At 49.3% G+C, this 27,498-nt stretch overlaps 1 protein-coding gene across 9 annotated transcripts in view; it reads right to left on the bottom strand.

The window, feature by feature from the left end:
- Positions 1-15,090: 15,090 nt before the first annotated feature.
- C21H19orf47 (chromosome 21 C19orf47 homolog) overlaps positions 15,091-27,498 on the bottom strand; it is a 27,726-nt gene continuing 15,318 nt past the window's right edge. For 7 of the 9 annotated variants that reach the window (XM_023229129.2, XM_023229124.3, XM_023229132.2 and 4 more), the window contains 4 exons: positions 22,446-22,583; positions 20,374-20,526; positions 18,028-18,098; positions 15,091-16,400 (listed from right to left, as the gene is read on the bottom strand). In XM_023229129.2, coding sequence (XP_023084897.1) covers positions 15,906-16,400; positions 18,028-18,098; positions 20,374-20,526; positions 22,446-22,583 — 857 coding nt within the window. In that variant the 3' untranslated portion in view covers positions 15,091-15,905. The remainder of the gene's footprint in view (positions 16,401-18,027; positions 18,099-20,373; positions 20,527-22,445; positions 22,584-27,498) is intronic. The other 2 variants (XM_023229126.3, XM_023229127.3) reach the window with 2 other exon arrangements.

Here is a 27,498-nt window from a genome sequence, read left to right as displayed (position 1 = left end):
ACTTGTCTATTTACCAAGTTGGTCAGGCACAGTGGCTCATGCCTGTCATCCCAGCACTTTGGAAAGCTGAGGCAGGCGTATCACTTGAGGCCAGGTGTTCGAGACCAGCCTGCTACTAAAAATACAAAAAATTAGGCCAGGCGCGGTGGTTCACGCCTATAATCCTAGCACTTTGGGAGGCCGAGGAGAGCGGATCACCTGAGGTCAGGAGTTCGAAACCAGCCTGGCCAAAGTGGCGAAACCCCATCTCTACTAAAAACACAAAAATTAGCTGGGCGTAGTGGTGAGCACCGGTAATCCCAGCTAATCAGGAGGCTGAGGGAGGAGAATCACTTGAACCTGGGAGGCAGAGGTTGCAGTGAGCCAAGATCGTGCCACTGTACTCTAGCCTGGGCGAGACAGTCAGACTCTGTCTCAAAAAACAAAGGTAGACTTGAAATAGCAAAATCCTCTCACGTTATTAGGAAAAACTGAAATAATATTAACACCACCTGATCTTTTTTCAGGTCATCAAGAGCAGAAAAATTTCACAGCTGCCCAGTGGATTTACAAACTCTACTCACACTTGCCACGAGATGGCGCCACATGAACTGGCCACCCGTGCAGAAACCCAGCTATGTCTTGCAAGCATCAAGTCTTCCTAGAGCAATTTGGGGGACCATTCTATTTTAACATTCACTGTCTAAAAGGAAGCTCTTACACAACACCTAAACGCAACATGTTAAGTTACCAGGGTGTCTTGGAAAAGATAAATAAACGCAACGTGTGATCCTGAATTGGATTCCAAGTCAGAAGAAAAAACAGCAATAAGGAACGTTATTGGGACAATTGATGAAACTGGAATGTGAATTGTGCATTAGATAAAAGTATCATGTGCATGTTCTTGATTTACCTATCTGGCTAAGTTTTGTATTTTTGTAGAGACAGGGTTTTGCCATGTTGTGGTATCGAACTCCTGAGCTCAATCCACCTGCCTCTGTCTCCCAAAGCACTGGGATTACAGGAAATTTCGGAGATAAAATTAGTATCAACACTGTATGCCAGGTACTGTTTTAAGCCTTTCACACTAATCGACTCATTTAATCCCCACAACCATTCCATGGGATAAGTGCTATTATTACTCTCGTCTTGGTTTGTTTTTGTTTTTTTTTTTGAGACAGTGTCTCGCTCTATCACCCTGGCTGGAGTGCAGTGATGCGATTTTGGCTCACTACAACCTCCACCTCCCAGGTTCAAGCAATTCTTCTGCCTCAGCCCTCCACCCCCGCTGGCCCCGTAGCTGGGATTACAGTCACCCACGACCACGCCCAGCTAATTATTACTCTCAGTGAAGAGGAAACTGAAGAGAGGTTGAGTAAATTGTGGATCAGAGCTGTAAGATCAAGCTCTTCATAACAACACACAATCAAGAAGGTCTAAGGATCGCCAGGATATGCTCTACTGATAATTTAGGACAAAGTACTCTGTAAAATGTCCAGAGGGAGGAAAGGCAACTTTATTTATTTTATTTATTTTGAGAAGGAGTCTCTCTCTGTCGCCAGGCTGGAGTGCAGTGGCGCAATCTCGGCTCACAGCAACCTCTGCCTCCCAGGTTCAAGCAATTCTCCTGCCTCAGCCTCCAGAGTAGCTGGGATTAAAGGCACCTGCCACCACGCCCGGCTAATGTTTTGTATTTTTAGTAGAGATGGGGGTTTCACCATGATAGCCAGGATGGTCTCTCCTGACCTCGTGATCTGCCTGCCTCGGCCTCCCAACGTGCTGGGATTACAGGTGTGAGCCACCGTGCCCAGCCAGAAAGTCAACTTTTTTTTTTGAGATGGAATCTTGCTCTGTCACTCATGCTGGAGTGTGGTGGTGCAATCTTGGTTTACTGCAACCTCCGCTGCCCAGGTTCAAGCGATTCTCCTGCCTCAGCCTCCCAAGTAGCTGGGATTACAGGCACCTGCCACCACACCGGGCTAATTTCTGTATTTTTAGTAGAGACAGGGTTTCACCATATTGACCAGGCTAGTTTTGAACTCCTGACCTTGTGATCTGCCCACCTCAGCCTCCCAAAGTGCTGGGATTATAGGTGTGAGCCACGGCACCCAGCCCCGGAAAGGCAACTTTAAAGGACAACTTTGCTATGATGAATTTAGGTGTTTTTGTTTTGAGATGGAGTGGTGCTCTGTCACCCAGGCTGGAGTGTAGTGGCACGATCTCAGCTCACTGCAACCTCCAGTTCCCGGTTCAAGTGATTCTCCTGCCTCAGCCTCCCAAGTAGCTGGGAATACAGGCATGCACCACCACACCCGCCTAATTTTTGTATTTTTAGTAGAGATGGGGTTTTGCCATGTTGGCCAGGCTGGTCTCGAACTCTTGACCTCAGTTGATCCACCCACCTCAGCCTCCCAAAGTGCTAGGATTATAGGCGTAAGCCACCGCGCCCATCTGAATTTAAGTGCTCTGAGCCCCCTGCCTCAACCTGACACAGAAACTGATGCAAAACTCAGTCCTGAATTATGCAGTTTAACCAAAATAAAAGGGAGACATAAAGTGGCTGCTGACCATGTGGCTGAACCTACCAGCCATTATCACTGGAGGAGAAATCAGAATGTTCTTTAAACAAACCTATTATTCTCAATACCCACTTTTATTTATTTGTTATTTGTTTGAAACAAGCACATAAATAAAATAGGGTCTCTTCTGTCTCCCAGGCTGAAGTTCAGTGGTGTGATCAGGGTTCACTGCAGCCTTAAACTCCTGGGCTCAGTCAATCCTCCCACCTCAGCTTCCCGAGTAGCTGGGACTACAGGTGTGCACTACCACGCCTGGCTCATTTCTTGTATTTTTTGTAGAGACGGGTTTCATCATGTTGCCCTGGCTGGTTGCAAACTCCTGGGTTCAAGGGATCCACCCACCTCAGCTTCCCAGAGGGCTGGGATTACAGGCGTAAGCCACCGTGGCTAGCCTCAATATCCACTTTTAAATACACAAATGTTATAAATTCAAACTTATAAAACATACAGACATTCCCTGTAACCCTGCAATTTTAGTCCTAGGTATTTACCCTATGGATATGTTCACAGATGAGCAAACTATGGTATATACAAGAGGGACCATTTGTGATGGAAAAGGTCTTGGAAAACACTTAAGTGTCCATAATTATAAGACTGGTTAAATACATCATTATATAGCCATGCAGGAATAGAACATAACTTTTTTTTTTTGACAGAACCTCACTCTGTCATCCAGGTTGGACTGCAGTGGCATGACCCTGGCTCACTACAACCTCCGCCTCCCAGGTTCAAGCAATTCTCATGCCTCAGCCTCCCAAACAGCTGGAACTACAGACATATGCCACTACACCTGGCGAATTTTTGTGTTTTTAATAGAGACAAGTTTTCGCCATGTTGGCCAGGCTGGTCTCAAACTCCTGACCTCATGTGATCCGCCCACCTCTGCCTCCCAAAGTGCTGGGATTACAGGCGTGAGCCACCACACCCAGAATAGAACATTTTATAAGAATACACAACAAAGGCACAGCGGCTCACGCCTGTAATCCCAGCACTTTGGGAGGCCAAGGCAGGCAGATTGCTCAGGCCCAGGAGTTTGAGACCAGCCTGGGCAACATGGCCAGACCCTGTCTCTACAAAAAATTTAAAAATTAGCCGGGCATGTGCCTGTAGTCCCAGCTACTTGGGAGGTTGAAGCAAGAGGATCACCTGAGCCCAACCAGGAGGTCAAGGCTGCAGTAAGCTGTGATCATGCCACCACACTCCAGCCTAGGCAGCAGAGTGAGACCATGTTTCAAACAAACAAATAAATACAAGTGGATATTGAGAATGATCAGGTTTGTTTGAAGAATATTCTGATCTCTCCTCCAGTGATAATCACTACTAGGTTCAGTCACATAATCAGCAGCCACTTTTTTTTTTTTTTTTCCAGAGTCTTGCTCTGTCGCCCAGGCTGGAGTACAGTGGCTTGGTCTCAACTCAACTACAACCTCCGACTCCCAGGTTCAAGCGATTCTCCCGTCTTAGCCTCCTGAGCAGTTGGGTTTTACAGGCATGTGCCACCACACCTGGCTAATTTTTGTATTTTTAGTAGAGATGGGGTTTCTCCATGTTTCCATGTTGGTCAGGCTGGTTTCGAACTTCTGACCTCAGGTGATCTGCTGGCCTCAGCCTCCCAAAGTTCTGGGATTGCAGGCGTGAGCCACAGTGACTGGCCTATTTCTCTCTCTTATTTTGGTTAAACCTTGCATAATTCAGGACTGATTTTTGCATCATTTGAGTGTTAAATTGAGGCAGGGGCTCAGAGCACTTAAACCTAAATTCATCATAGGAAAGTTGTCCCTTGAAGTTGCCTTTCCTCCCCAACATTTTACAGAGTACTTGCTCCTCGGTGGCAGAGCGACCTTATCTCCAAAAAAAAAAAAGAATATGCAACAAAATACCCAGTTATTTTCAAAGGGAGCTTTTTCCAATAAGGACACTAAATAAAATATGCTTAACATCATTAGCTATCAGGAAATGCAAGTCAACACCACAGTAAGATGCCATTTAACACCCACTAGGACAACTATAATCAGAAAGTCAGATGCTAGTTAATTGTTGGTGAGGATGTGGAGAAAATGGGACCCTCATATACTGCTGGTGGAAATGAAAGATGATACAGCTGATGGAAAACGGTCTGGCAGTTCTTCAGATGGTTGAAAATAGAATTATCATATGACCCAACAATTCTACTCCTAGGGCATATACCCAAGAGATTTGAAAACATATGTCTATACAGAATACTTGTACATGAATATTGATAGCAGCATTATTCACAATAGCCCAAAGTATAAACAACCCAAATGTCCATCCACTCATGGATAAACAAGTGTAATACCTCCATACAAAGGAATATTATTTAGCCAATAAAGGAATGAAACTATGATACATGCCTGGTGACAGAGCATGACTCCGTCTCAAAAAAAAAAAAAAAAAATAGGAATACAGGCCAGGCGCAGTGCCTCACTTCTATAATCCCAGCACTTTGGGATGCTGAGGCAGGAGGATCATTTGAGCACAGGAGTTCAAGGCCAGCCTGGGCTGGAGTGCAGTGGCGCGATCTCAGGTTCAAGCTATTCTCATGCCTCAGCCTCCCAAGTACCTGGGATCACAGGCGTGTGCCACCACACCCCACTAATTTTTGTATTTTTAGTAGAGACAGAGTTTCACCATGTTGGCCAAGGTGGTCTCGAACTCCTGACCTGAGGTGATCCGCCTTGGCCTTCCAAAAGTGCTGGGATTAAACACATGAGCCACCATGCCCCAGCGAACTGTCCACTTTAAATGGGTGAATTGTCTGACACATGAATTACATCTCAATAGAGCTGTTTTTCTAAAAGCTCTTTATGTACTAACATAAAACAATCTCCAAGGTATATTAAGTGAAAAAAGAAAAGTGTAAAACTATTAGATATGTAACCATCTGAGTAAGAAAATACAATTATGTTTGTAAATATACGGCATATTTCTGGAAGAACTCATAAAACACGAGTAGCACTGACTGCCTCTGGAGAGGGGAACTGGATGACTGAGGGACCCAAAGTAGAAGCAGAATTCTTATTTTTAAAATGAGATGCCCAAAAACACATAAAAAATAACACAATGAACACCATGTGCCCACTGCTCAGCTTTAAAAACCATTATGCCAGATGCAGTGGCTCACACCTATAATCCCAGCACTTTGGGAGGCCGAGGTGAGTGGATTGCTTGAATCCAGGAGTTCAAGACTAGCCTGGGCAACATAGCAGACCCCTTCTCTACAAAAAACTGCAATAATTAGCCAAGCATGGTGGCACACAGCTGTAGTCCCAGACACTCAGGAGGCTGAGATGGGAGGATCACTTGAGCCCAAGAGGCGGAGATGCAGTGAGCTGAGATTGCAGCACTGCAGTCTAGCCTGGGCGACAGAGCAAAATCCTGTCTCAAAAAATAATAATAAATAAAAATAAACACAAGACGCCCCACTGTCTCACTCCACACCTTGCTCTTTCACAGGCTTACACATCCTTCAGGTGGCAGAGTCCCTCACATGATATGATGAAGGGAGACGTGGAGTCTTGCTGGGTCACCCAGGCTGGAGTCCAGTGGCACAATCCTGGCTCACTGCAATGTCTGCCGCCCGGGCTCAAGCAATTCTCCTGCCTCAGCCTCCTGAGCAGCTGGGATTACAGACCTATACCATCACGCCTGGCTAAGTTTTTGTATTTTTAGTAGAGATGGGGTTTCACCATGTTGGCCAGGCTAGTCTGGAACTCCTGACCTCAAGTGATCCACCTGCTTTGGCCTCCCAAAGTGCAAGGAGTACAGGCGCGAGCCACCATGCCCGGCCCAATTTACTTTCTTCACTCTGTGTTTAGGTTTATTCACATTGATATGTGCAACATTAGTTCATTTTCATTGATGTACACTATCCCACATCCAATACGTAAAACATAATGCATCGAACATTAGTGTCTTATTTTCCAAGATGATCACAATGCACGTTCTCATCCCACATGCTCTTCTTACAAGGAGATGTTGACTTCCTCTTATTGAAAAATGGGATCTATCATGCCTCCTCCTGAATCTGGTGAGCCAGCGACTGTGGCAGATATGAAGCCCTGTGGCTTCCAATGCTAGGTTAGAAAAGGTCATACAGTTTCCTCTGGCTCTTGAGAAGCTCCTTCTTGAAACCCAGTTTCCATGTTGTAAGGAAGCACAGGCCACGGACAGAAGTCATGTGTAGGCATTCTGGCTGGCAGCCCAAGCTGGGCCCCAGATAAGTGCCAGTACTGGTTAACCACCAGGTATCTGAGGAAGTTTTAAGAGGACACCAACCTCAGCCAACATCTTACAAAAATCACATGAGCGCCCCCAAGTGATAACAGCCTAATTGAGTCCAGTCAACCCTTGGGACTATAAGAGATAATAAAATGATTGTTAATTTAAGCCACGAAGTTTTGGGGTGATTAATGATGCATTAGGTAACTGGAACAACTATGCCACAATCTGCCCATTCTCCAGTTGCTGGATATTTGTTTCCACATTTATGCTATTACAAACAGCACTTCTATGAACATTCTCATACACGTCTTTTTGTGTGTACGTGGAAGTTTCTCCAGGGTATATTGCTAGGAGAGTAATTGCTGGGTTGGAAAGTGTGTCACCTTCAACTTTTACCACAATCTAACAAACTATTTTCCAAGATGGTGGGTACCAACTTACATTCCATCAGCAAAGTATATCTTCCCATTACTCCACATCTTCCCTAACACTTGAGACTTCAGGTTTTTGCCAGTCTACTGGGTGCACAATGGTCTCATTTCATATCCTTTTAAGGACTGGAATTTGGTACCGTTTGCGTAAACTAATCCAAAATAAGTGCTTAAACCTATAGTAATAAGTTGCTTTTTTTATTTTTAATTTTTTCGAGTCAGGGTCTCACTCTGTCACCCAAGCTAGAGTGCAGTGACATGATCATAGCTCACTGCAGTTTCTACCTGTCGCGCTCAAGTGATCCTCCCGCCTCAGCCACCGAAGCAGCTGGGACTATAGCCGTGCGCCACCATGCCTAGCTAATTTTTAAATTTTTTGTAGAGATGGAGTTTCACCATGTTGCCTAGGTCTGGAACTCCTAAGCTGAAGAGATCTGCCTGCCTGGGCCTCCCCAAGTGTTGGGATTACAGGCATGAGCCACCATGCCCAGCCCACTTTTCCTTTTTAAGGATGATTTACACATTGGGGTTCCATATTAAGGCTTCATTTTCTAAAGTGGAGTTGTCACTGGGTATGATGGCTCATGCCTGTAATTCCTACAGTTACAGGCAAGAGGCAGGAGGATCATTTGAGCCCAGGAGGTCAAGGCTACAGTAAGCTATAATTGTGCCTCTGCAATCTGGCCTCGGTGGTAGAGCAAGACCCTGTCTCTATAATCCCAGCTACTTGGGAGGCTGAGGCACGAGAATGAGTTAAACCCAGGAGAGGAGGCTGCAGTGAGCCGAGATTACAACACTGCACTCCAGCCTGGGCAACAGAGTAAGACTGTCTAAAAAAAAAAAAAAAAAAGTATAAAAGAGAAGGGAGGCTCCAGTAGCAAACAAGCACATCTCATGCCTAGATCTTGGTTTCCACCACTGTTCTGCAATTAAAAGGAGCAGGCTCCTTGGAAAAATGGTTGCCTCCAGGACTGGGGCAGGAAATATACAAGATGAGCCTGCAGCATCTCCAAGCCTGAAAGTAAGGACACAGTAAAAACAAAAACAAGGCCGGGTGCGGTGGTTCAGCCTGTAATTCCGGCACTTTGGGAGGCCGAGGCAGGCAGAACAACTGAGGTCAGGAGTTCCAGACTAGCCTGAACAATATGATGAAACCCTATCTCTACTAAAAATACAAAAATTAGCCAGGCTTGGTTGTATGCACCTGTAATTCCAGCTACTTAGGAGGCTAAGGCAGAGGAATCACTTGAATTCAGGAAGCGGAGGTTGTGGTGAGCCGAGATCGCTCCATTGCACTCCAGCCTGGGCAACAAGAGTGAAACTCTGTCTCAAACACAAAAACAAAAACAATGGGGGTATAACAAGTCAAAGGGGCTCTGGAACCAACTGAAAGAGCTCCCCAGGGCCAAAGTCAGACTAAGGTGAGTGACAAAACAAAGAAAGTAATATTGGAGGATAACCTCAAGTACAAAGTAAATATCCCTGAGGGCAAACTCATAAAAATAAACGACTGAATAAGTTACTAGATGAGGAGAAGAGACACATTTCCTTTGCAGAAGAATTTCAAATAATTTATGTAAATTCCTTGCCCCCAAGGAAGTGGATGGAGCATAAACCACCCAACTCCTTACATGCGGGGCTGTGCAGTGAATTCCTTCCAAAAGAGGACAAGGTGTAAAGGGAGAAAGAAGAGTAGCTTTACAAAGTGGAGAAACTTGACAAACAGGTGATCAAGATGAACAAAAACAGTGGCGAATCATGTGAAGAGTGTGTACCCTCAGTATGTGATGAAATGACACTTCCCCTTTGAGGTCTTCCTCCAGAAAACACGTAACTCCAGTGTAATCATGAGAAAAATATCAGACAAATCCCAGCTGAGGGGCATCCTATGTCTGACCAGAATTCGTCAAAACTATCAAAGTAGGCATCAAAACCAAGGAAAGTCTGAGCAACTGCCCCAGCCAGGAGGAACCTAAGGAGACATGACAACTCCTTATTTGTCGATGTTTAAGTGTCTGGAGCTAGAATGTTATCAAATTTGACAACATAATGTTATATGAGATCCTGAAACAGTAAAATACATTAGGTAAAACTAAGGCAATCTGAATAAACTATAGACTTTAATTAATACTAATGGATCGATACTGTTTCATTAATTTGTGACAAATGTACCACTCAGGAGTAACTGAGTGTGGGGTATACGGCAGCTCTTTGCATTATCTTCTCAATTTTTTCTGCAATTCTAAAACTACTCTAAGGCCAGGTGCGGTGGCTCATGCCTGTAATCCCAACATTTTGGGAGGCTGAGGTGAGTACATCGCGTGAGCTCAGGAATATTGAGACCAGCTGGGGCAATATAGTGAGCCCTCATCTCTACAAGTAAAAAAAAAAAAATTGGCCGGGCACAGTGGCTCACACCTGTAAGCCCAGTACTTTGGGAGGCCGAGGTGAGCGAATCACCTGAGGTCAGGAGTTCGAGACCAGCCTGGTTAACACGGTGAAACCCCATTTCTACTAAAAATTTAAAAATTAGCTAGGCGTGGTGGTATGTGCCTGTAATCCCAGGTACTCAAGAGGCTGAGGCAGGAGAATCGCTTGAACCCGGGAGGCAGAGGTTGCAGTGAGCTGAGATCGCCCCACTGCACTCCAGCCTGGGCGAGAAAGTGAGACTCTATCTCAAAAAAGTTGAAATTTAAAAAATTAGCTGAGCATGGTGGCGTGTGCCTGTAGCCCCAGCTACTCAGGAGGCTGAGGCAAGAGGATCACTTGAGCCTGGTAGGTGGAGGCTACAGTGAGCTGGGATCATACCACTGCACTCCAGTCTGGGTGACAGAGCAAGACCCTGTCTATAAATGAATAAATAAAGCTGTTCTAAAAATAAAGTCTATTACAAAAAAAAAAAAAAGAGAGAGAAAGATAGATTTAGCCCTGCTTTTGCAGAGAAATGTCTCCTCTGCTCCAGGACCCCAACAGGCCTTCAAAGTGGGGTCTACAGTTGCGGCACTTACCAAACTAAGTTAGGTCAGATACCCAAAGGAGGAGTGGAGATGGCTGCAGCTCAACTCTTGGCTCATCTCAGCAGCAGGGGCTTGGGCACTGGAGAAAGGGGTACTGGGGCTGGCCCGGGCCTTGGCCACCTGCCACAGGTACTGCTAGTTTGCATCTGGCTTTAGTATCCACTGATGTGGGCTACCAGAGGAAGGCATGTGTCCAGAGATGGCCTTGTCTCAGGACGACCATCCACACAGAATCACTCTGCTGGGCTGCTACAGGTCTGGTTCTGCAATTCAGCATAAGCCCTGGGCTCGCTGCACCACCATTTCCTCATCTGTTTATGAGACAAGAATGGGAAGACCCTGCCTTTCATGGTGTTGCCCTCAGGATTCGAGCGTTGATTTAGCACTTCCTGGCACACAGGTGGTAGTCAACGTTAGCTCTCAGCATCCCCTGACCCAGCAGTCTCCAACTGGAAGAGTCCAACTTCCTTTATGAAATGGGGTGGTCACTGTGTAAATCAATCACCTGAAGGATGCCAATCATCTTGGAGGAGAGGCTAGTTCAGATCTGCAATGGACTCATTATCAGTATTTGCACTTAAATAATGTAATGTAATAATATGTTCTTCAAATTCACCCCTGAATTGATCCCATGTGTAAGGAAAGTTGTTCATTCTAGGACTACCTGTAATAGCACGAGGTTGGAAACAACCTGAATTTCCTTCAAACAGGAACTGGTTAAATAAATTAGACTGCTAAGACACGTGTATGCTTGTACATGGGTCCTACATGCTGTTCTGCTGTGTGTTTGGGTGTGTGTGTGTCTGTGTGTGTACTTCACCGGAAAGATTACACAAGAAATTGGTAACATTGGCAGCCTCTGAGGAAGGGACTAGGGGGCTAGGAGAGATGGGAAGATACTTTTCACTGTAGAGACTTTTGTATCTTTCGCATTTTGAACCATGTGAATGTATTCTTACTTTTTTTTTTTTCCTGAGACAGAGTCTTGCTCTGTTGCCCAGGTGGCGTGCAGAGGTGCGATCACAGCTCACTGCAGCCTCAGCCTCCTGGGCTCAAGGGATCCTTCCACCTCAGCCTTACAAGTAGCTGGGAATACACGCATGAGCTACCAAATGCGGCTGTGAATATATTTATGCTCAAAAATGCCTAACAGGGCGGGTGGCTCATGCCTGTAATCCCAACACTTTGGAGGCTGAGATGGGAGAATCACTTCAGACCAGGAGTTTGAGACCAGCCTGAGCACCATAGAAAGACCCTGTCTCTAAAAAACTAAAAGTAAAAAGTGCTTAATAGAGTCGGGGGGAAAAAATCTATCCCTGTGGGTCACAGCTGTTGGGGCGAGCGTGGGAGAACTGCCAAGTCAAATGTATAACGGGTGGGCCACTGTGACTCCGGAGCAGCTGGGAGGTGGAGGAGGCATCGGCCCAGGTCACAAGGATGTGGCTCTCAAGGCCTGCATCATCCGAGCTGCAAACGCTTCCTAGGACAAGCCAGTAGGGTTGGTGCGGACATCTAAACATGGACAACTCTAGAAAGTCCAAATCCACTGTCTTTTTTTTGAGACAGTCTCACTCTGTCGCCCAGGCTGGAATGCAGTGGTGTGATCTCTGCTCACTGCAACCTCCGCCTCCCGGGTTCAAGTGATTCTCATGTCTCAGTCTCCCAAGTAGCTGGGGTTACAAGCGTACACAAACACACTGGCTAATTTTTGTATTTTTAGTAGAGATGGGGTTTTGCCATGTTGGCCAGGCTGGTCCCGAACTCCTGACTTCCAAGTGATCCGCCTGCCTCAGCCTCCCAAAGTGCTAGGATTACAGGCATGAGCCACCATTCTAGGTCCAAAATCACTGTCTTAAGACCCTGTCCTGCCCCTTCTCCAAAAGGGCTATGTTTCAAATCTGCAATCAAGGCAGCACAGGTGGCTGGGAGCAGTGGCTCATGCCTGTAATCCCAGCACTTTGGGAGGCCAGGGAGAGAGGATCACTTGAGCCCAGGAGTTCGAGACCAGCATGGGGTACACAGCGAGACCTCATCTCCATAAAATATAAAATAAAATAAAAAATTTTTAAAGGCAGCACAGGGTAGGGATTAAGGGGCATGGATCCTGAAGTCTGCTCCCTGGGGTCAAACCCAGTCCTGCCACCCGCTAGCTGGGTGAGGCCTTCAGTAGTTAACTCCCCTCTCTGTGCCTCTGTAAAGCACAACAATAAGAGAATCTCTCTGGTACAGCTAAGCCCTATGTGGTAAATGACCTATATATGTTTTTATATCATTGCAGTTCCTATTACACATTGAGAAATTACCATGGCTCTTAAATTTAGCAATTGGAACTCTTCCAGTTCACCCCAGCCGTCGTTAAAAAAATTTTTTTTTTTTTTGAGACGGAGTCTCGCTCTGTCACCCAGGCTGGAGTGCAGTGGCCGGATCTCAGCTCACTGCAAGCTCCGCCTCCCGGGTTCCCACCATTCTCCTGCCTCAGCCTCCTGAGTAGCTGGGACTGCAGGCGCCCGCCACCACGCCCGGCTAGTTTTTTGTATTTTTCAGTAGAGACGGGGTTTCACCATGTTAGCCAGGATGCTCTCGATCTCCTGACCTTGTGATCTGCCCGTCTCGGCCTCCCAAAGTGCTGGGATTACAGGCTTGAGCTACTGCGCCTGGCGCCGTCGTTAAAATTATGCATGAAGTGGAATCAGAGGAAATTATTAGGAAACAAAGAAGGCTGAAGCTCAGCAGGGAAAGTGTGCATGTGTGAGCTCCTCCTGGTGGCAGTGACCTGAAGGGGTGGCCCCTGGAATCTGAGGGCCAGCATTTGCCATCCTTTGAGGTCAGGCCTCAGCCAGTCTCAGGAGGGTCTAGCCTGGGACCCCACAGGGAAAGGGGTCTATCACTGCTCTCTACAGCTGTCCCTCATCCTGAAGTCCGGCCCTTCACAACCCATCCCCAGTACCTGGGACGCTGCGTGACACACAGTCGGTCTCCAATATGACATAACTGAAAAACTGAAAATAATGGATTTGGGGAAGATGAAAGAAGTTCTGGAGATGGACGGTGGTAATGGGTACACAACAGTGTGAATGTACTTAATGCCACTGAACGGTACAGTTTAAAATGGTTAAACTGGGCCAGGCGTGGCGGCTCACGCCTGTAATCCCAGCACTTTGGGAGGCTGAAGCGGGTGGATCACCTGAGGTCAGGAATTCGAGACCAGACTGGCCAACCTGGTGATACCCCATCTACTAAAAATACGAAAATTATCTGGGAGTGGTGGCAGGCGCCTGTAATCCCAGCTACCAGGGAGGCTGAGGCAGGTGAATCGCTTGAACCCAGGAGGTGCAGGTTTCAGTGAGCCAAGATCATGCCATTGCACTCCAGCCTAGGCAACAACAGCAAAACTCTATCTCAAAAAAAAAAAACAATACAATAAAATGGTAAAAATGGTAAATTTCACAAGATGTATATTTTCCCACAACGAAAATAAATAAACGGATGAGATCTAGTCTCATCTTTACCTGCTCTCTCATTAGTTCTCCTCCAACCCCCTGACCTTTCCTAGGCTGTCTCTTTTTGTCAGATCCTGCTCAACCAAGGCCCTTGGCTTTGATTCCAGCTGTACCCTGCACACTGTCAGCAGCCATGAACCCCCAGTCCAGGTGTCCCCCTGAGCCCCAGCGTGGACCCTAAAAGGCACAATGTGGTCAGAACACAGCTCCCTCCTCCTTGACCTGCTCCGTCCTCCTGTCTCCCCTTCTCTGTTAGCAGCTGTTCCCCCAGATGCTCAGGTCTAATATCTAGGCGGGCCCTGTGATTCTCATCTTCTCTGGCCCCAAATTCCAACACATCAACATATCCCACAGCTCTTCCTCCAAAGCACACCCTAAGCAGCCCAAGCAGCCCTCCTCCCTGCTCCCACTGCTCCCACTGCCACGCCCTCGCGCAGCCGCCCTGGCTTCCTGCCCGGACTGCTGCAGTGGCAACCGCCCCAGCCCTCCCAGCCGTTCCTTCTCCTCACAGAAGCCAGAGCGATGATCCTAAACCAAACTCAGCTCAGCACACCCCAGCTCCAAATCCTTCTGATCCAGCACTCCTGGGTCACTGTGTACTTCCTCCTCCTTGGTCACGATGTCCCCAGCCACCTAGCTCCTGCCCACCCACCTCTGTCTCGTGCTGGACACAGGACCCGCCTCACTCACGGCCATCAGCCTTCTTCCTGTTCGTTTTCCCACCTCAGCACCTCTGCCCCTGGCTGTCCGTCTGCCTGAAAGCTCTCCTCCTGAACTTCATGAAGCCACATTCCCAGCTCAGCCTCCATGTCACCTCTTCTGAAAGGCCTTCCTGTCCCCAACCCCTGAAGTGGCCCTGGCCACTTTCTCCCACTCCTCGGATTCCTTGGCCAGCACCACCGCTTTACCTACACCCCAGCCCTGGAGAGGCCCTGCTCACTGCCTGCTACCAGCTCCTAGGACAGGCCTGGCTCAGGGGCGCTGTGCAGCAGGGAGGGGTGAGTGACCAAACCAGTGGAAATTTTTGGTCTCACAAACGGAGCCCATCATTTGGAAAGATGCCAACAGGCAGAGTGGCAGAGACAGGTGAAATTCATGGGGGGAGGGGACAGAGTGAAGAAAGAACCACTACGGCTTATTGGGGTTGGGGGCAGCCTAACTGAATGGTGACTGTGGCCATTACTCCCCTCGACTCAGGGCTTGCAGCAGGGATATGGGCCACGTGTGTGCAGGAAGCCTGACCTTTAGAGACACAGCCCAACCCTTTGCCAGCACCCCCAGCCCACACTCCGCATAGTGTGAAACAGTCCTGCAACTCACCCTGAAGGAGGGGGGGAAATGATTTGAAAATCACAAAAATGTATTAAAACAGCAGCTGTCTTCACTCTAGGCACTGGCCTCCCTTCTCCGTGCCCCTTGCCCACCACCCACCACAGACTTTCAGAGACAAAGACGCCCAGGGCAGGAAAACGGATGCGCCTCGGCCGCAGCCCAGGGTCTGGAGAGGTCCCTCCAGCCTGGGAGTGGAGGGCGGCTAACAGTCTCAACAGGCTCGACGCCACCGCCGACGAGGGGGCCGCTGGGAGGCCGGAGGTACAGGAGGGTCGGGCAGGACACAGCGGACAGTCGGGCCTTGCCACGGGGACAGAAAACAGAAGAGAAATGAACAGAGTGAAGATAGGGAGAGAAAGAAGTCACAGCAGAGGCGCAGAGGAGCGAGGGAGGTCAGTGGGGAGTGGGGGAAGGGAGGCCCTCCAGGTGACACCCACTCAGTTGAGGGGGACAGCGAGGGCTGATAAGCTGGGGTCTGCGGCAGCAGACCGTGCTTGGGGGAGGAAGAGGAATATAGGAGAGGAAGAGGCCCCCTGGCACTTGGGAGAGGTAGAAAAGTAGGTTCTGCCAAGGCCACAGCCAGAGAAGAAAGCAAAGAGGACATGAGAGAAGGGGAGTCCTGGAGCGGGCCAGGCCAGCTGCGACGACCATCCCAGGCTAGGAGAAATGGGGTGGTCCCCCGAATGCTCGGGCCTAGCTCTAGAGCCCGAGGGAGACAAGCTGTGTCATCCAGGAGCTGGTGGGAGGCGTGATGAAGCCAGGAGCCTGGGGCGGCCAGGGCAGATGCCCACGGGCTCTGCTGCCTGCACCCCGCCCACACATGGGCTAGAAGGTCCTGCGGCCCAGTCTTTTGAACACGCTCACAGTGCCCGCGTGGTCCATCTGGGCACCAAGGCCCTCGCTGGAGCTGCTCCCCCGGGGCCCCACCAGAGTCCTCTTAATGGTGACCTTGACTTCAGCTGAGGACTTACTCTTGGTGCTGGTGACCTGGCTGTCCTGGGCCTCGGGCACAAGGGTAGCTGCGCCCAGTCTCTTGATGATGCTGACTTTAGACAAGGACTCCGGCTTCCTCTCAAGCCCGGACCTTGAGGAAAGCGCCAGGCGCCGCAGTGTCGGGGCAGCGGCCGTTGTCGCTGAGCTCGTGGCCTTGGCTTTGACAGTCAGTGCTGGCTGGGGACTGGCCTTGGCGGGGCCCCGTCCTAGCTTCTTCAGGACCCCGGCATACTGCAAGACAGAGCTGCTGCTGTCATTGTCGCTGTCCCAAGCCAGATCCTCGTCCGTTTCTGGGGTGGCCCCCAGGCGGCTGAAGACTCCTGTGGGCTGTGGAGGTCACAGACAGGATGAATGAGTCACTGAGTCACTCAACACACATTCATGGAGAGCTGCTTCCTCTGTGCCTGGCCTCCTGGGACTCACAGCTGGGAGAAACACCCATCACTGACACCCCAAATAGTGGCGAGAGCCACGAAGTGGGGAGTCCAGGGGACTGGAGGAGCCCAGAGGACGTACCTGACCTTCCTAGAAGTTCAGGGAGGGCTCCCTGAGAGAGGGGACATCTGAGCTGGAAGTGGGTCTAATAAAGAGGGAAGAGGACGGGAACGCCGCACAAAGGGAAGGTCATTTGCAAGGTCAGTAGGTGGGCATGAGTGGAGTGGAGAGATTAATCTGGTCATTCACTCCACAGATATTCTGAGTCCCAACTCTATATTGTACCCGGTCCTAGGCCGGCAGTGCTAGCGACACAGTGATGACCAAGACAGCCTCAGCTCTGCCCTCATGGGGCTCATAGTCCAGTGGGGAAGACAGGCTTGGCATCAGAAATGACACAAATAATTCTGCAAGAACAACAGTAACGCCTTCTAGATGGAGAAGGAGAGCTGGAGGGCAGAAGATAGGGGTAGCTCCTCATCAGTCCAGAGGAACTTTCCCTGAGGCACCAACTTTGAAGCCAGGCCCTCCAAGATGAATTAGCAAAGAAAAGAGCGTGCACTTTGCCCTGAAGGCAGGAAGCATAATCCTATGTATTGAGCACTCACTATGTGCCCAGTTCTTCATAGGGCTGAACTTCCAGCCACATGATCCTGAGTGTTCTCATCCTCCTCATGGTGAGATTCTTGGAAGTGAGCAAGCCAGAGTTGCTGCACCCTGTGGAGCAGGACACTGGCAGGCAGGAAACACAGCTGGGGAGCTCTGCAATAGTTCACCAACAGGCACCGCACACCCCAGCACCATGCAGGAATGATCTTAACCCTACAGCCGTCGTTGGAGGTGGGTCTATACAGAAGAGGAGGCAGAAGTACAAAGGACCTAAGTGACATGGCCAAAGTCACGCAGTCAGGCCCCTGTGGGCTTCAGGGTGTACTCTGAACTACACACCATGCCTGGGGCCTGTGGAACTGCAGGCCGTGGCAGGAAGTGCAGGCTGCATCATGGGCACAGTGAAAAGCCTCTGCAGGGCTTCCAGTTGGGGGACAGGCCCTGTCCTGTGGGCTGCACACACTGCTGCTGTGGGGACAGGGGGCTGGGGTCCATGGTAGCTGTGCGAGACCATTCAGGAGGCTATCGTCCTATCCGGACGGGGAGAGGTGGCAGAGGAGGGAGAGAAGAGTAGAGTCATCAGACTCACTGACAGACTGCAATGGGGAGGGAAGGCAGCCCTCAGATGGAGGCCCAGGAGAGGACTAACTTGGGGAAAGACGCTAAGACCAGTTGGGGACATGGTGGGTGGGAGGCATCCAGGAGTCACTGGGCCCCCAGGGCTGGAAACTGGGAGAGAAGCCAGGGCAGAAGACAGATGGGAAAGCCGCCAGTGCAAAGGCAGGAACTGAGGCTGGAAAGGAAGGTTAGACGGCCCTGGGCTGAGGTCGAGATGTGTTAAGAGTCAGGAGCACCGCTCAGAGAAGACAAGAGCTCGCACGCCCAGGATCGCCCCCCCATCCCCACTCACTTTACTCCCCGTTGTGGTGTCTGCCTTGGTCTCAGCGCCGAGGCGGTCAAACACAGACGTCCTGTGGAGACCTGGGAGGGAAGTGAAGCCATCAGGGAGAGGCCCTGGTAGGCCAGGCCTAGGCTGAGCTCTGTACAGATACCAAGGCAGCCCAGACACCAGTAGCTCTGGGACAGGCAGGGCCAGACTGTGCTGAATTGAGTGTTATGTCTACACTGTTGGCTCACACTGACCTTAACCCAGCCCTATCTGGCTCAAGTCAAATGTGGGAAAGACCAGCTACAACTGGCAGATTCCCTACACCTCAGCACTAGCTCATGAATTATGTGCACAGGAAGAGTTCTTAGTCCCTGCATGTTCCTTTCACTTCTTGGGGTCAGGGACCTCTGAGAGAATCCGATGAGCAGTAGTGCCTCCTCCCCTAAATTATAACCTAATAGCCATCAATAGAATGGTTACTAAATTATGGTATATAAATACTCTGGAAATAATAAACAACCATTAAAAAAAGAATGAAGAAGATCTACCTGCATTAATATGAGAAGATCTCAACAGAAAAGTTACAGAACATGGGCCAGGCGTGGCAAGGTGCACCTGTAATCCCTTTGGGAGGCTGAGGCAGGTGGATCACCTGAGCCCAGGAGTTTGAGAACAACCTGGGTAATACAGTGAGACCCCATCTCTAAATATATATATATATATATATATATGAACAAAAAAGTTATAGAACAGGTCAGGAGTGGTGGCTTATGTCTGTAATCCCAACACGGTGGGAGGCAGTGGTGGGCAGATCATATGAGCCTAAGAGTTAGAAACCAGAATTTAAAAATTAGCTGGGCATGGTGACCCAAATCTATAGTCCCTGCTACTGGGGAGGTAAGGTAGGAACCCAGGAGGTCGAGGCTGCGGTGAGCCGTGTTCGTATCACAGCACTCCAGCCCAGGCAACAGAGCAAGACTCTGTCTCAAAAAAAAAAGAAAAAAGAAAGAAAAGTTAAGTCCAGGCACAGTGGCTCATGCCTGTAATTCCAGCACTTTGGGACGCCAAGGCAGGTGGATCACCCAAGGTCAGGAGTTTGAGACCAGCCTGGCCAACATGATGCAACTCCATCTCTACTAAAAATATAAAAATTAGCCAGGTGTGGTGGCGCGCACCTGTAATCCCAGCTTCTTGGGAGATTGAGGCAGGAGAATCGCTTGAATCCAGGAAGCGGAAGCTGCAGTGAGCCGAGATTGTGCCACTGCACTCCAGCCTGGGTAACAGAGCAAGACTCTGTTTCAAAAAAAAAAAAAAAGTTGTAAAACAATACTTAGATTTTAAACACAAATACTATTTGTGATTAAAAAGGAAAAACTAGGCTGAGTGCAATGGCTCACACTTGTAATCCTAGCAATTTGGAAAGGTGAAGCAGGCAGATCACTTGAACTCAGGAGTTCGAGACCAGACTGGGCAACATGGCAAAATCCCGTCTCTACAAAAAATACAAAAATTAGGCGGGCGTGGTGGCATGTGCTGTAGTCCCAGCTACTCGGGAGGCTGAGGCAGGACTACTTGAACCTGGGAGGTTGAGGAGACTGGAGTGAGTCAACAAGGTGCCACTCACCATAACCCAGCCTGGGTGATGAAGTGAGACCCTGTCTCAAGAAAATAAAAACTAAAACTAAAAAACAAAAAACTGCCTATATGTATGTATATGTACGTACACAGATGCTGGTCTGGAAAGGTTAACAAGAGACGGGGATATGGGAGTGAGGGAAAAGAGTTTGTTTTTACTGAATATGTTTCTGCATCATCTGAAAGTGCTGGAGTTACAGGCATGGGCCACTGCGCCCAGCCTTTTTGATAGAGACAGGGGCTCACTATGTGGCACGTTTGAACTCCTAGGCTCAAGCAATCTTCCCACCTCAGTCTCCCAAAGGGCTGGGATTACAGGTGTGCATCACCACGCCCAGCCAAGAGATTATCTCTGTACTCCAAGTCACAAGGCCTAGCTTTGGACTATATCTCCACTCATCTCCTCTGGCTCATAGTAATGGTGCCACTTTGGGATAACTGCCTTGGCCAAGCACAGCCACTCATTTTACAGCAGGCTATCACTCCATCCTTGCTCCTGCCCCTTAGGGAAGAGGTGCCAAGGAGGCCAGCTACACTAACTGCAGGATCAGAGGGCAGAGGTGATGTGTTTCCCTCCTCTGTGGCCACCATCACTATTCCCTTGGCCTATGGCTCCTGCATCCCCATTAAAGCCTGCTTCTCAGCCACCGTAAGACATGACGGGCCCTGTGTGATGCAGAGGGAGGGACGTGGTCCCCACAGGGAAGTGTGCCCCTGATAGGCCAGCAGTACCTTTTGCAGCCTGCTGCTGCTCCAGGATCTTGCGGGTGCGGGGTGTGGTGCCTTTGGGCATGTTGATGACGTACTTCCCCTCCATCTCAGCAGTGACCCGGCGCCGCTTAGCAGGAACAGCCAGGCTCTCCTCCTCCCGGCAGGCCAGGGCTGCTGGGGGAATAAAGCAGGGGTATCAGCACTCTTTGAGATAAAACGTTCTCTCAGGATGGAGGCTGGACACTAGGTATCCTTTATCTCCACACATTCACGACTGGAATCCCTTATCTTCCCAACCACCCACATCACCACTGACCGAACCACTGAGAAACTCAGGTCTGCGCAACATGAGGTCACAGAAGGTGCTCAGAATCCCCAGGTCCCCAGGCTGTGGCAGGCCTCCCAGGCTTTCTGTGGCTGTGTCCCTGTTCCAAGCAGGTTCCTGGCCCAGCCCAGCCCACGTCCCCTCGGATGGGGAACCTGCTGGGTGGTGGAAAGGTTCTAGAGCTCTAAGCAGGCAGTGCTTTATGGCTGCACTCACTTTTCAACAAGCACTTGAGCTGTGTGTACACTTATGAGTGGTGGATTGTGCATAAGTTACACCTCAATTTAAAAAATGAATCCCCCCCAAACGTGGTAAGGGTTAAAAGAGCCAATTGCTCCCAGTCTCACCATCTTTGCAATACTTTGTTACACTGATTTTAACTTTTTTTTTTTTTTTTAGACCGAGTTTTCATTCTTGTTGCCCAGTCTGGAGTGCAATGGCACGATCTCAGCTCACTACAACCTCCACCTCCTAAGTTTGATTCTCTTGCCTCAGCCTCCCAAGTAGCTGGGATTACAGGCATGCGCCACCACGCCCAGCTAATTTTTGTATTTTTGGTAGACATGGGGTTTCACCACATTGGTCAGGCTGCTCTCAAACTCTCGACCTCAGGTGATGCACCTGCCTTGGCCTTCCAAAGTTCTGGTTCTACAGGTGTGAGCCAATCACGCCCGGCCTATTTTTTTTTTTTTTTTTTTTTTAATGTAGAGACAGGGTTTCGTCATCTTGTGCAGGTTGTCTTGAGTTTCTGGGTTCAAGCGATCCTCCTGCCTCAGCCTCTCATAGTGCTGGGATTACAGGCGTGAGCCACCACACCAGCCTGATTTTAACTTTTTTGCTCATGGCACACAAATCAAAGGCCAGAAGAGGGTGAGGCATTTCCAAACCTGCAGGACAAAGGGGAGATTTTGTGATGGAGGTGCACGGGGCATGATGGTAGTAGATGTCAGAAACATGAAGCACCCTGGGCCTCAATTTCCACATTTGCCTTATGACACCATGAAGTCATTGCTGTGGGGATGGGTCCAGCAAAGGCATAAGAGCATGGTGGATGGAAAGGCCTGGGAGCCCAGGCACTGCAGGCCCATTCCCAGCTCTCTAGCTGAGACCTGGAGGAGGACAGAGGCCAACATGGAGCAGTCTGGGGAGGAAGAGTGCTCAGGTCAAGGGGTCACCAGGGGCAAAGGCCCCATGATGGGAAGGAGGCTGGAGGGGAGCAAGTGGGCATGCAAAGTGGGGTGATGCAAGAGATGAATCCACATGATGTAGGGCCCTATAGACCATGTGGGGAAGATGCCCTTTATTACTGGAATAATGGGGAGCCCCAGAGAATTACAGCCCAGGGGGTTACAGGATCAGACTGAAGGGTTTCAAGGATCCCTAAGAGGAAGCAAGAGGTTCTTTACCTTTGACCCCAGGCATCAAGCACAGAGCTGGGCACAAGCTGGGGGCTCGGTGACCACTTGTTCACAAATCCTGAACTCCTGAGTGAGAAGGCAATGCACACATGCCTCATCACACCAACTCAGGTGCTTCTGTCCATCCTCCTGGGTGGGGTATCACCACCCCCCATGCTACAGACGTAGAAAGTGAGGCCCACAGATGTATGGCAACTTGACCAAGTTTACAGAGGTGATTCAGGTTCAAATGCTTTGTATACCTTGTGGCCTTCAAAGCACCTTACAATATTGGAAGCATGGCCCCCAGCACCTCCTACCAACCCATGTTCCCTTCCAGCTCCTCCTACCATCTGCCCGTGTTCCCTCACCAGTGGCCTTGGCACTCTTTGCTGCCATCTTGTTGGACACAGTGACCGAGATCTTGGAGGTGCTGGTGTCTGGGCGCCTGGGGGGTGTGCTGGGTGGGGAGTCATGGTTCAGGCTGTTGGTGATCATTCGGGAGGCAGCTGTGGGGAGAAAAGGAGAGTCCAGTGGGGTTGGGGCTTGGAAGACAGGCCTCAATCCAGCAATCTCAGGGTCAGGATGGAGAAGATGAGGCTTGGGACTCAATGAGGTCAGCAGGTATCACCTGTGGCTGCACGGTCCTCATGACGGGGATGCTTGGGGGCAGGGTGGGCTGCATCTCCCCAGGAACTAGCCCTTCCCTCCCTACCCTGGGAGTCTTTCCTGAGGCTCTAGACCACACTAGTTCCCATCACACCTCACCCATCAGTCACCCAGCCTCGTGCTGAGTTCACTTCGCCCCTCCCAGAGCTGCTTCAGCTATGCTGGTCTCCAGGATCTTCCTCACCCAGCAAGCAGGTGCCTCCTCAGGGACCCTGCTGTTCCTTCTGCCTGGCATGCAGTTCCCCGAGCACAGCAGGATTGCTGCGTCTCATCATTCAGGCCTCCTCTCTGATGGCAACTCCTCAGAGAAAACTTCCCTTACTACCCCATTAAAAACAGCACCTCCTCAACCTCTATCACCCTTACCCACTTTCATTTTCTTCACAGCCCTTACAACCGCTTGACATTAAACTCTATTTGTTTACTGGTAAACTCACTCACAAGAACGCAAGCTCCATGAGGAGGCCATGTCTGTTTACTGCTGTATCCCAGTGCCTAAAGTGGTTTCTGAGGACAGGCACAAGGGCGCATGCCTGTAATCCCTGTACTTTGGGAGGCCAAGGTAGATGGATCACTTGAACCCAGTTCAAGACCAGCCTGGGCAACATGGCAAAATCCCATCTCTACCAAAAATACAAAAAAATTAGCCAGGCACAGTGGCATGTGCCTGTAGTCCCAGCTACTCAGGAGGCTGAGGCAAGAAGATCACTTGAGCCCAGGAGGTCAAGGCTGCAGTGAGCTGTGATCGCACCACTGCACTCCAGCCTGGGCAACAGAGAGAAATCCAGTTTCAAAAAAAGGAGAAAAAAAAAAAAGAAAGAAAGAAAACTACATTAAACCATCACAGACCATTTAACAAAACGTGACCTCCAAGTACCCATCACCCAGGTCAGGCATCAGGATGTTACTGGAACCCAGAATTCCCAGGACAGATCCTTCCCTATCAGACCTCCTCCCTCTCTGCAGGAAGAAATTCTTGGTGTTTTGTTGTTGTTGTTGTTGTTGTCGTTTGAGACGGAGTCTCACTCTGTGGCCCAAGCTGGAGTGCAGTGGTGCGATCTCGGCTCACTGCAAGCTCCGCCTCCCGGGTTCTCAGCATTCTCCTGCCTCAGTCTCCCAAATAGCTGGGACTACAGCTGCCCGCCACCAGGCCCGGCTAATTTTTTGTATTTTTAGTAGAGATGGGGTTTCACTGTGTTAGCCAGGATGGTCTCGATCTCCCAAGCTCATGATCCGCCTGCCTCGGCCTCCCAAAGTGCTGGGATTACAGGCGTGAGCCACCGCACTGGCCAGTTCTTGGTTTTCAGGCCTGTTCTTTCTCCTCTGTTAATGATATACCCCCGTGCTTCTTCAGACATCTCTCAGGTTGGATGTCTAGTGGCTGCAAACTCTCTGGCTATTCAGAATCTGTCCTGTGAGAGCCTTCATTCGCAACACTCTTTACCTAGCTGAGCGCAATAAGATCAGGATTTTCTGCTATAAAAAGCAAGCTGTTAAGAGGGCCCTGTCTCTCGTGCTGTACCCAGAGGGAAATGTGCAGCTGAAAAGATGTCAGGAATGTGATGCTTTATTGTCATGACAGGCAAGCCCCATTTGGGTGGCGGTTAAGCAACCAACTCTGTCTTTACTCTGCTGCATTTGAGTTGCAGTCAAGATATCAGAGTACAAAGAACTGTTCTCTTTCCCCCTCCTGACAGACACACATTCAATGTTCTAAAGTGTGTAAAAGCGATCTCAGGAATGTTGCTTTTGGAGCATTCTTCCCACCCCTTTCCTTCTTTGCCTGTTTCCCCTTCTCATTTACTTATTTTCATTTATTTTCTCTCGTCTTTTTTTTTTTTAGACGGAGTCTGGCTCTGTCGCTCCTGTCTGGAGTGCAGTGGCACCATCTCTGCTCACTGCAAGCTCTGCCTCCTGGGTTCACTTCACTTCATTCTCCTGCCTCAGCCTCCCGAGTAGCTGGGATTACAGGCGCCCGCCACCACGCCCGGCTAATTTTTTTGTGTATTTTTAGTAGAGACGGGGTTTCACCATGTTAGCCAGGATTGTCTCCATCTCCCGACCTCGTGATCCACCCGCCTCGGCCTCCCAAAGTGCTAGGATTACAGGCGTGAGCCACTGCACCCGGCCCTCTTTTTTTGTTTTTTTTGAGACAGGGTTTCACTCCGTTGCCCAGGATGATGGAGTACAGTGTTGCCATTGTAACTCACTGCAGCCTCAAAGTCCTGGGCTCAAGCAATCCTCCCACCTCAGCCTCCCAGGCCTCCCACAGCTAATTTACTAATTTTTGTAGAGACAGGGTCTCACTATGTTGCCCAGGCTGGTCTCAAACGCCTAGCTTCAAGTGATCTTCCCATCTGGGCCTCCCAAAGTGCTGGGATTAAAGGCATGGGCCACCATACCCTGTTGAAAATTTCACTTATAAAGATTTGAAAGACTGGTAAAACTAATGTGTGCTGTTAGCGATCAGGGTAGTGGGTACCCTGGAGATGATGTGGTGGCTGGGAGAGGGTACAGGGGGATTCTGACAGGCTAGTCATGTTTCTGTTGCTGGATGTGGGTGCTGGCTACAAGTGTCCCGTCTGTGAAAGGTACCCACTGTACTATTATGATTGAACCCTTTTCTGAATGTATGTTATGGGGGAGCGTTGCAGAAACGAACCCTAATTTGCTCAGCCTCTTTACATCCACATCTTTGGGTAGGCCCTGCCCACAATGACTATGGACTTCTCCATGTAACTTGCTTTGGCCAACAGGATGAGAGTAAATAAATGTTGTGCAAGCAGTGGCTTAAGAGGTGCTCTGCACACTGGCGCTAGCCCTCTTTTGCTGCTTTTAGGAACCCTGCAACCACCACTGTAAACAAGCCCAGGCTAGCCAGCTAGATAATTACGGACACAGCCAAGTCACCCTCTGGGCCCAGATAACATCAGGACAACCATCAGATATGTGAATACGGCCATCAACCCGGCTTCAACCTAGCTGCCAGGTGACCATTAAAATCAGCTGAGCTGGCCTAGAGCAGAACTGACCAGACAATCCATAAAATCATGAGTAATAAACACTCATGCTTTAGCAAGGCATAGTGGCTTGTGTGTGTGTAATCCCAGTTATTCAGGAGTCTGAGGCGGGAGGATCACTTGAGTCCAGGACTTTGAGGCTACAGTGAGCTATGACTGCACCACTACACTCCAGCCTGGGCAACACAGTGAGACTCCCATCTCAAAAAATGAAAATACATGTCTGTGTTTTAAAGTACAGTTTTGGGCGGCTTATTTATCAGCAAAGGGAAGCTAATGTGTATATTAAAAATTAAAAGTTTACTTTTAAAAAAGGTATTGGCCGGGTGTGGTGGCTAACAGCTGTAATCCCAACATTTTGGGGGGCCAAGCCGGGTGGATCACCTACGGTCAAGAGTTCGAGACCAGCCTGGTCAACATGGCAAAACCTCGTCTCTACTAAAAATAACAAAAATTGGCTGGGCATGGTGACAGGCACCTGTAACGCCAGCAACTCAGGAGGCTGGGGCAGGAGAGTAGCCTGAACCCAGGAGGCGGAGGTTGCAGTGAGTCAAGATCATGCCATTGCACTCCAGCCTGAGCAACAAAAGGAAAATTCCATCTCAAAAAAAAGAAAAAAATGGTATCATATGGCTTTTAAAAACCAAAAATAGCCAGGTGCAGTGGCTCATGCCTGCACTTTGGGAGGCTGAGGCGGGTGGATTGTTTGAAATCAAGAGTTCAAGACTAGCCTGGCAAATGAGGCAAAACCCTGTCTCTACTAAAAATATAAAAATTGGCTGGGCATAGTGGCACACACATGTAATCCGAGATACTTGGGTGACTGAGGCATAAGAATCACTTGAACCTGGGAGGCAGAGTTTGCAGTGAGCTGAGGGTGCCATAGCACTCCAACGTAAGCAACACAGCAAGACTCTGTCTCAAGGAAAAAAAAAGATCAGGTACAGTGGTCGCTCATGTCTACAAGCCCAGCACTTTGGGAGGCTGAGGCGGGTGGATCACCTGAGGTGTTCAAGACCAGCCTGGCCAACAGGGTGAAATTCTGTCTCTACCAAAAATACAAAAATTAGCCGGGCGTGGTGGCAGATTCCAGCTACTCAGGAGGTTGAGGCAGGAGAATCGCTTAAACTCAGGAAGCAGAAGTTGCAGTTAGTCGATATCGCGCCACTGTACTCCAGCCTGGGCCACAGAGTGCAACTCCATCTCAAAAAAAATAAAAAATAAAAAAAAAATACAGTCAATACTCATCATTCATAGATTCCATATTTGCAAATTTGCCTACTCATTCAAATGTATTTGTAACCCCAAAATCAATACAGGCAGTGCTTTCACTGTCATTCACAGACACACGCAGGGAACATTTTGAGTTGCTCCAGACATGTTCCCAAACGAGGACAAAGAAGGCATTGTCACCCTCTTGTTTCAGGTCCCGCTCTATAAACAAGTGTCCTTTGCCCAGTCTACTCGATGTCATGAATGTGAACATTTTTCATACTTTTATTGGTGATTTTGCTGTTTAAAATAGCCCCCTGGATGGTAGCGGTGGCTCACGCCTGTAATCACAGCACTTTGGGAGGCCAAAGCAGGCAGATCACTTGAAGTCAGAGGTTCGAGACCAGCCTAGCCAATATGGCTAAACCCCGTCTCCACTAAAAATAAAATTAGCCAGGCGTGGTGGCGGGCGCCTGTAATCCCAGTTACTAGAGAGACTGAGGCAAGACAACTGCTTGAACCC

This window comes from Piliocolobus tephrosceles, chromosome 21 (assembly GCF_002776525.5).
Source record: "Piliocolobus tephrosceles isolate RC106 chromosome 21, ASM277652v3, whole genome shotgun sequence".
Taxonomy (NCBI): Eukaryota; Metazoa; Chordata; class Mammalia; order Primates; family Cercopithecidae; genus Piliocolobus; species Piliocolobus tephrosceles.
This window is presented reverse-complemented; position numbering and strand designations above follow the sequence as displayed.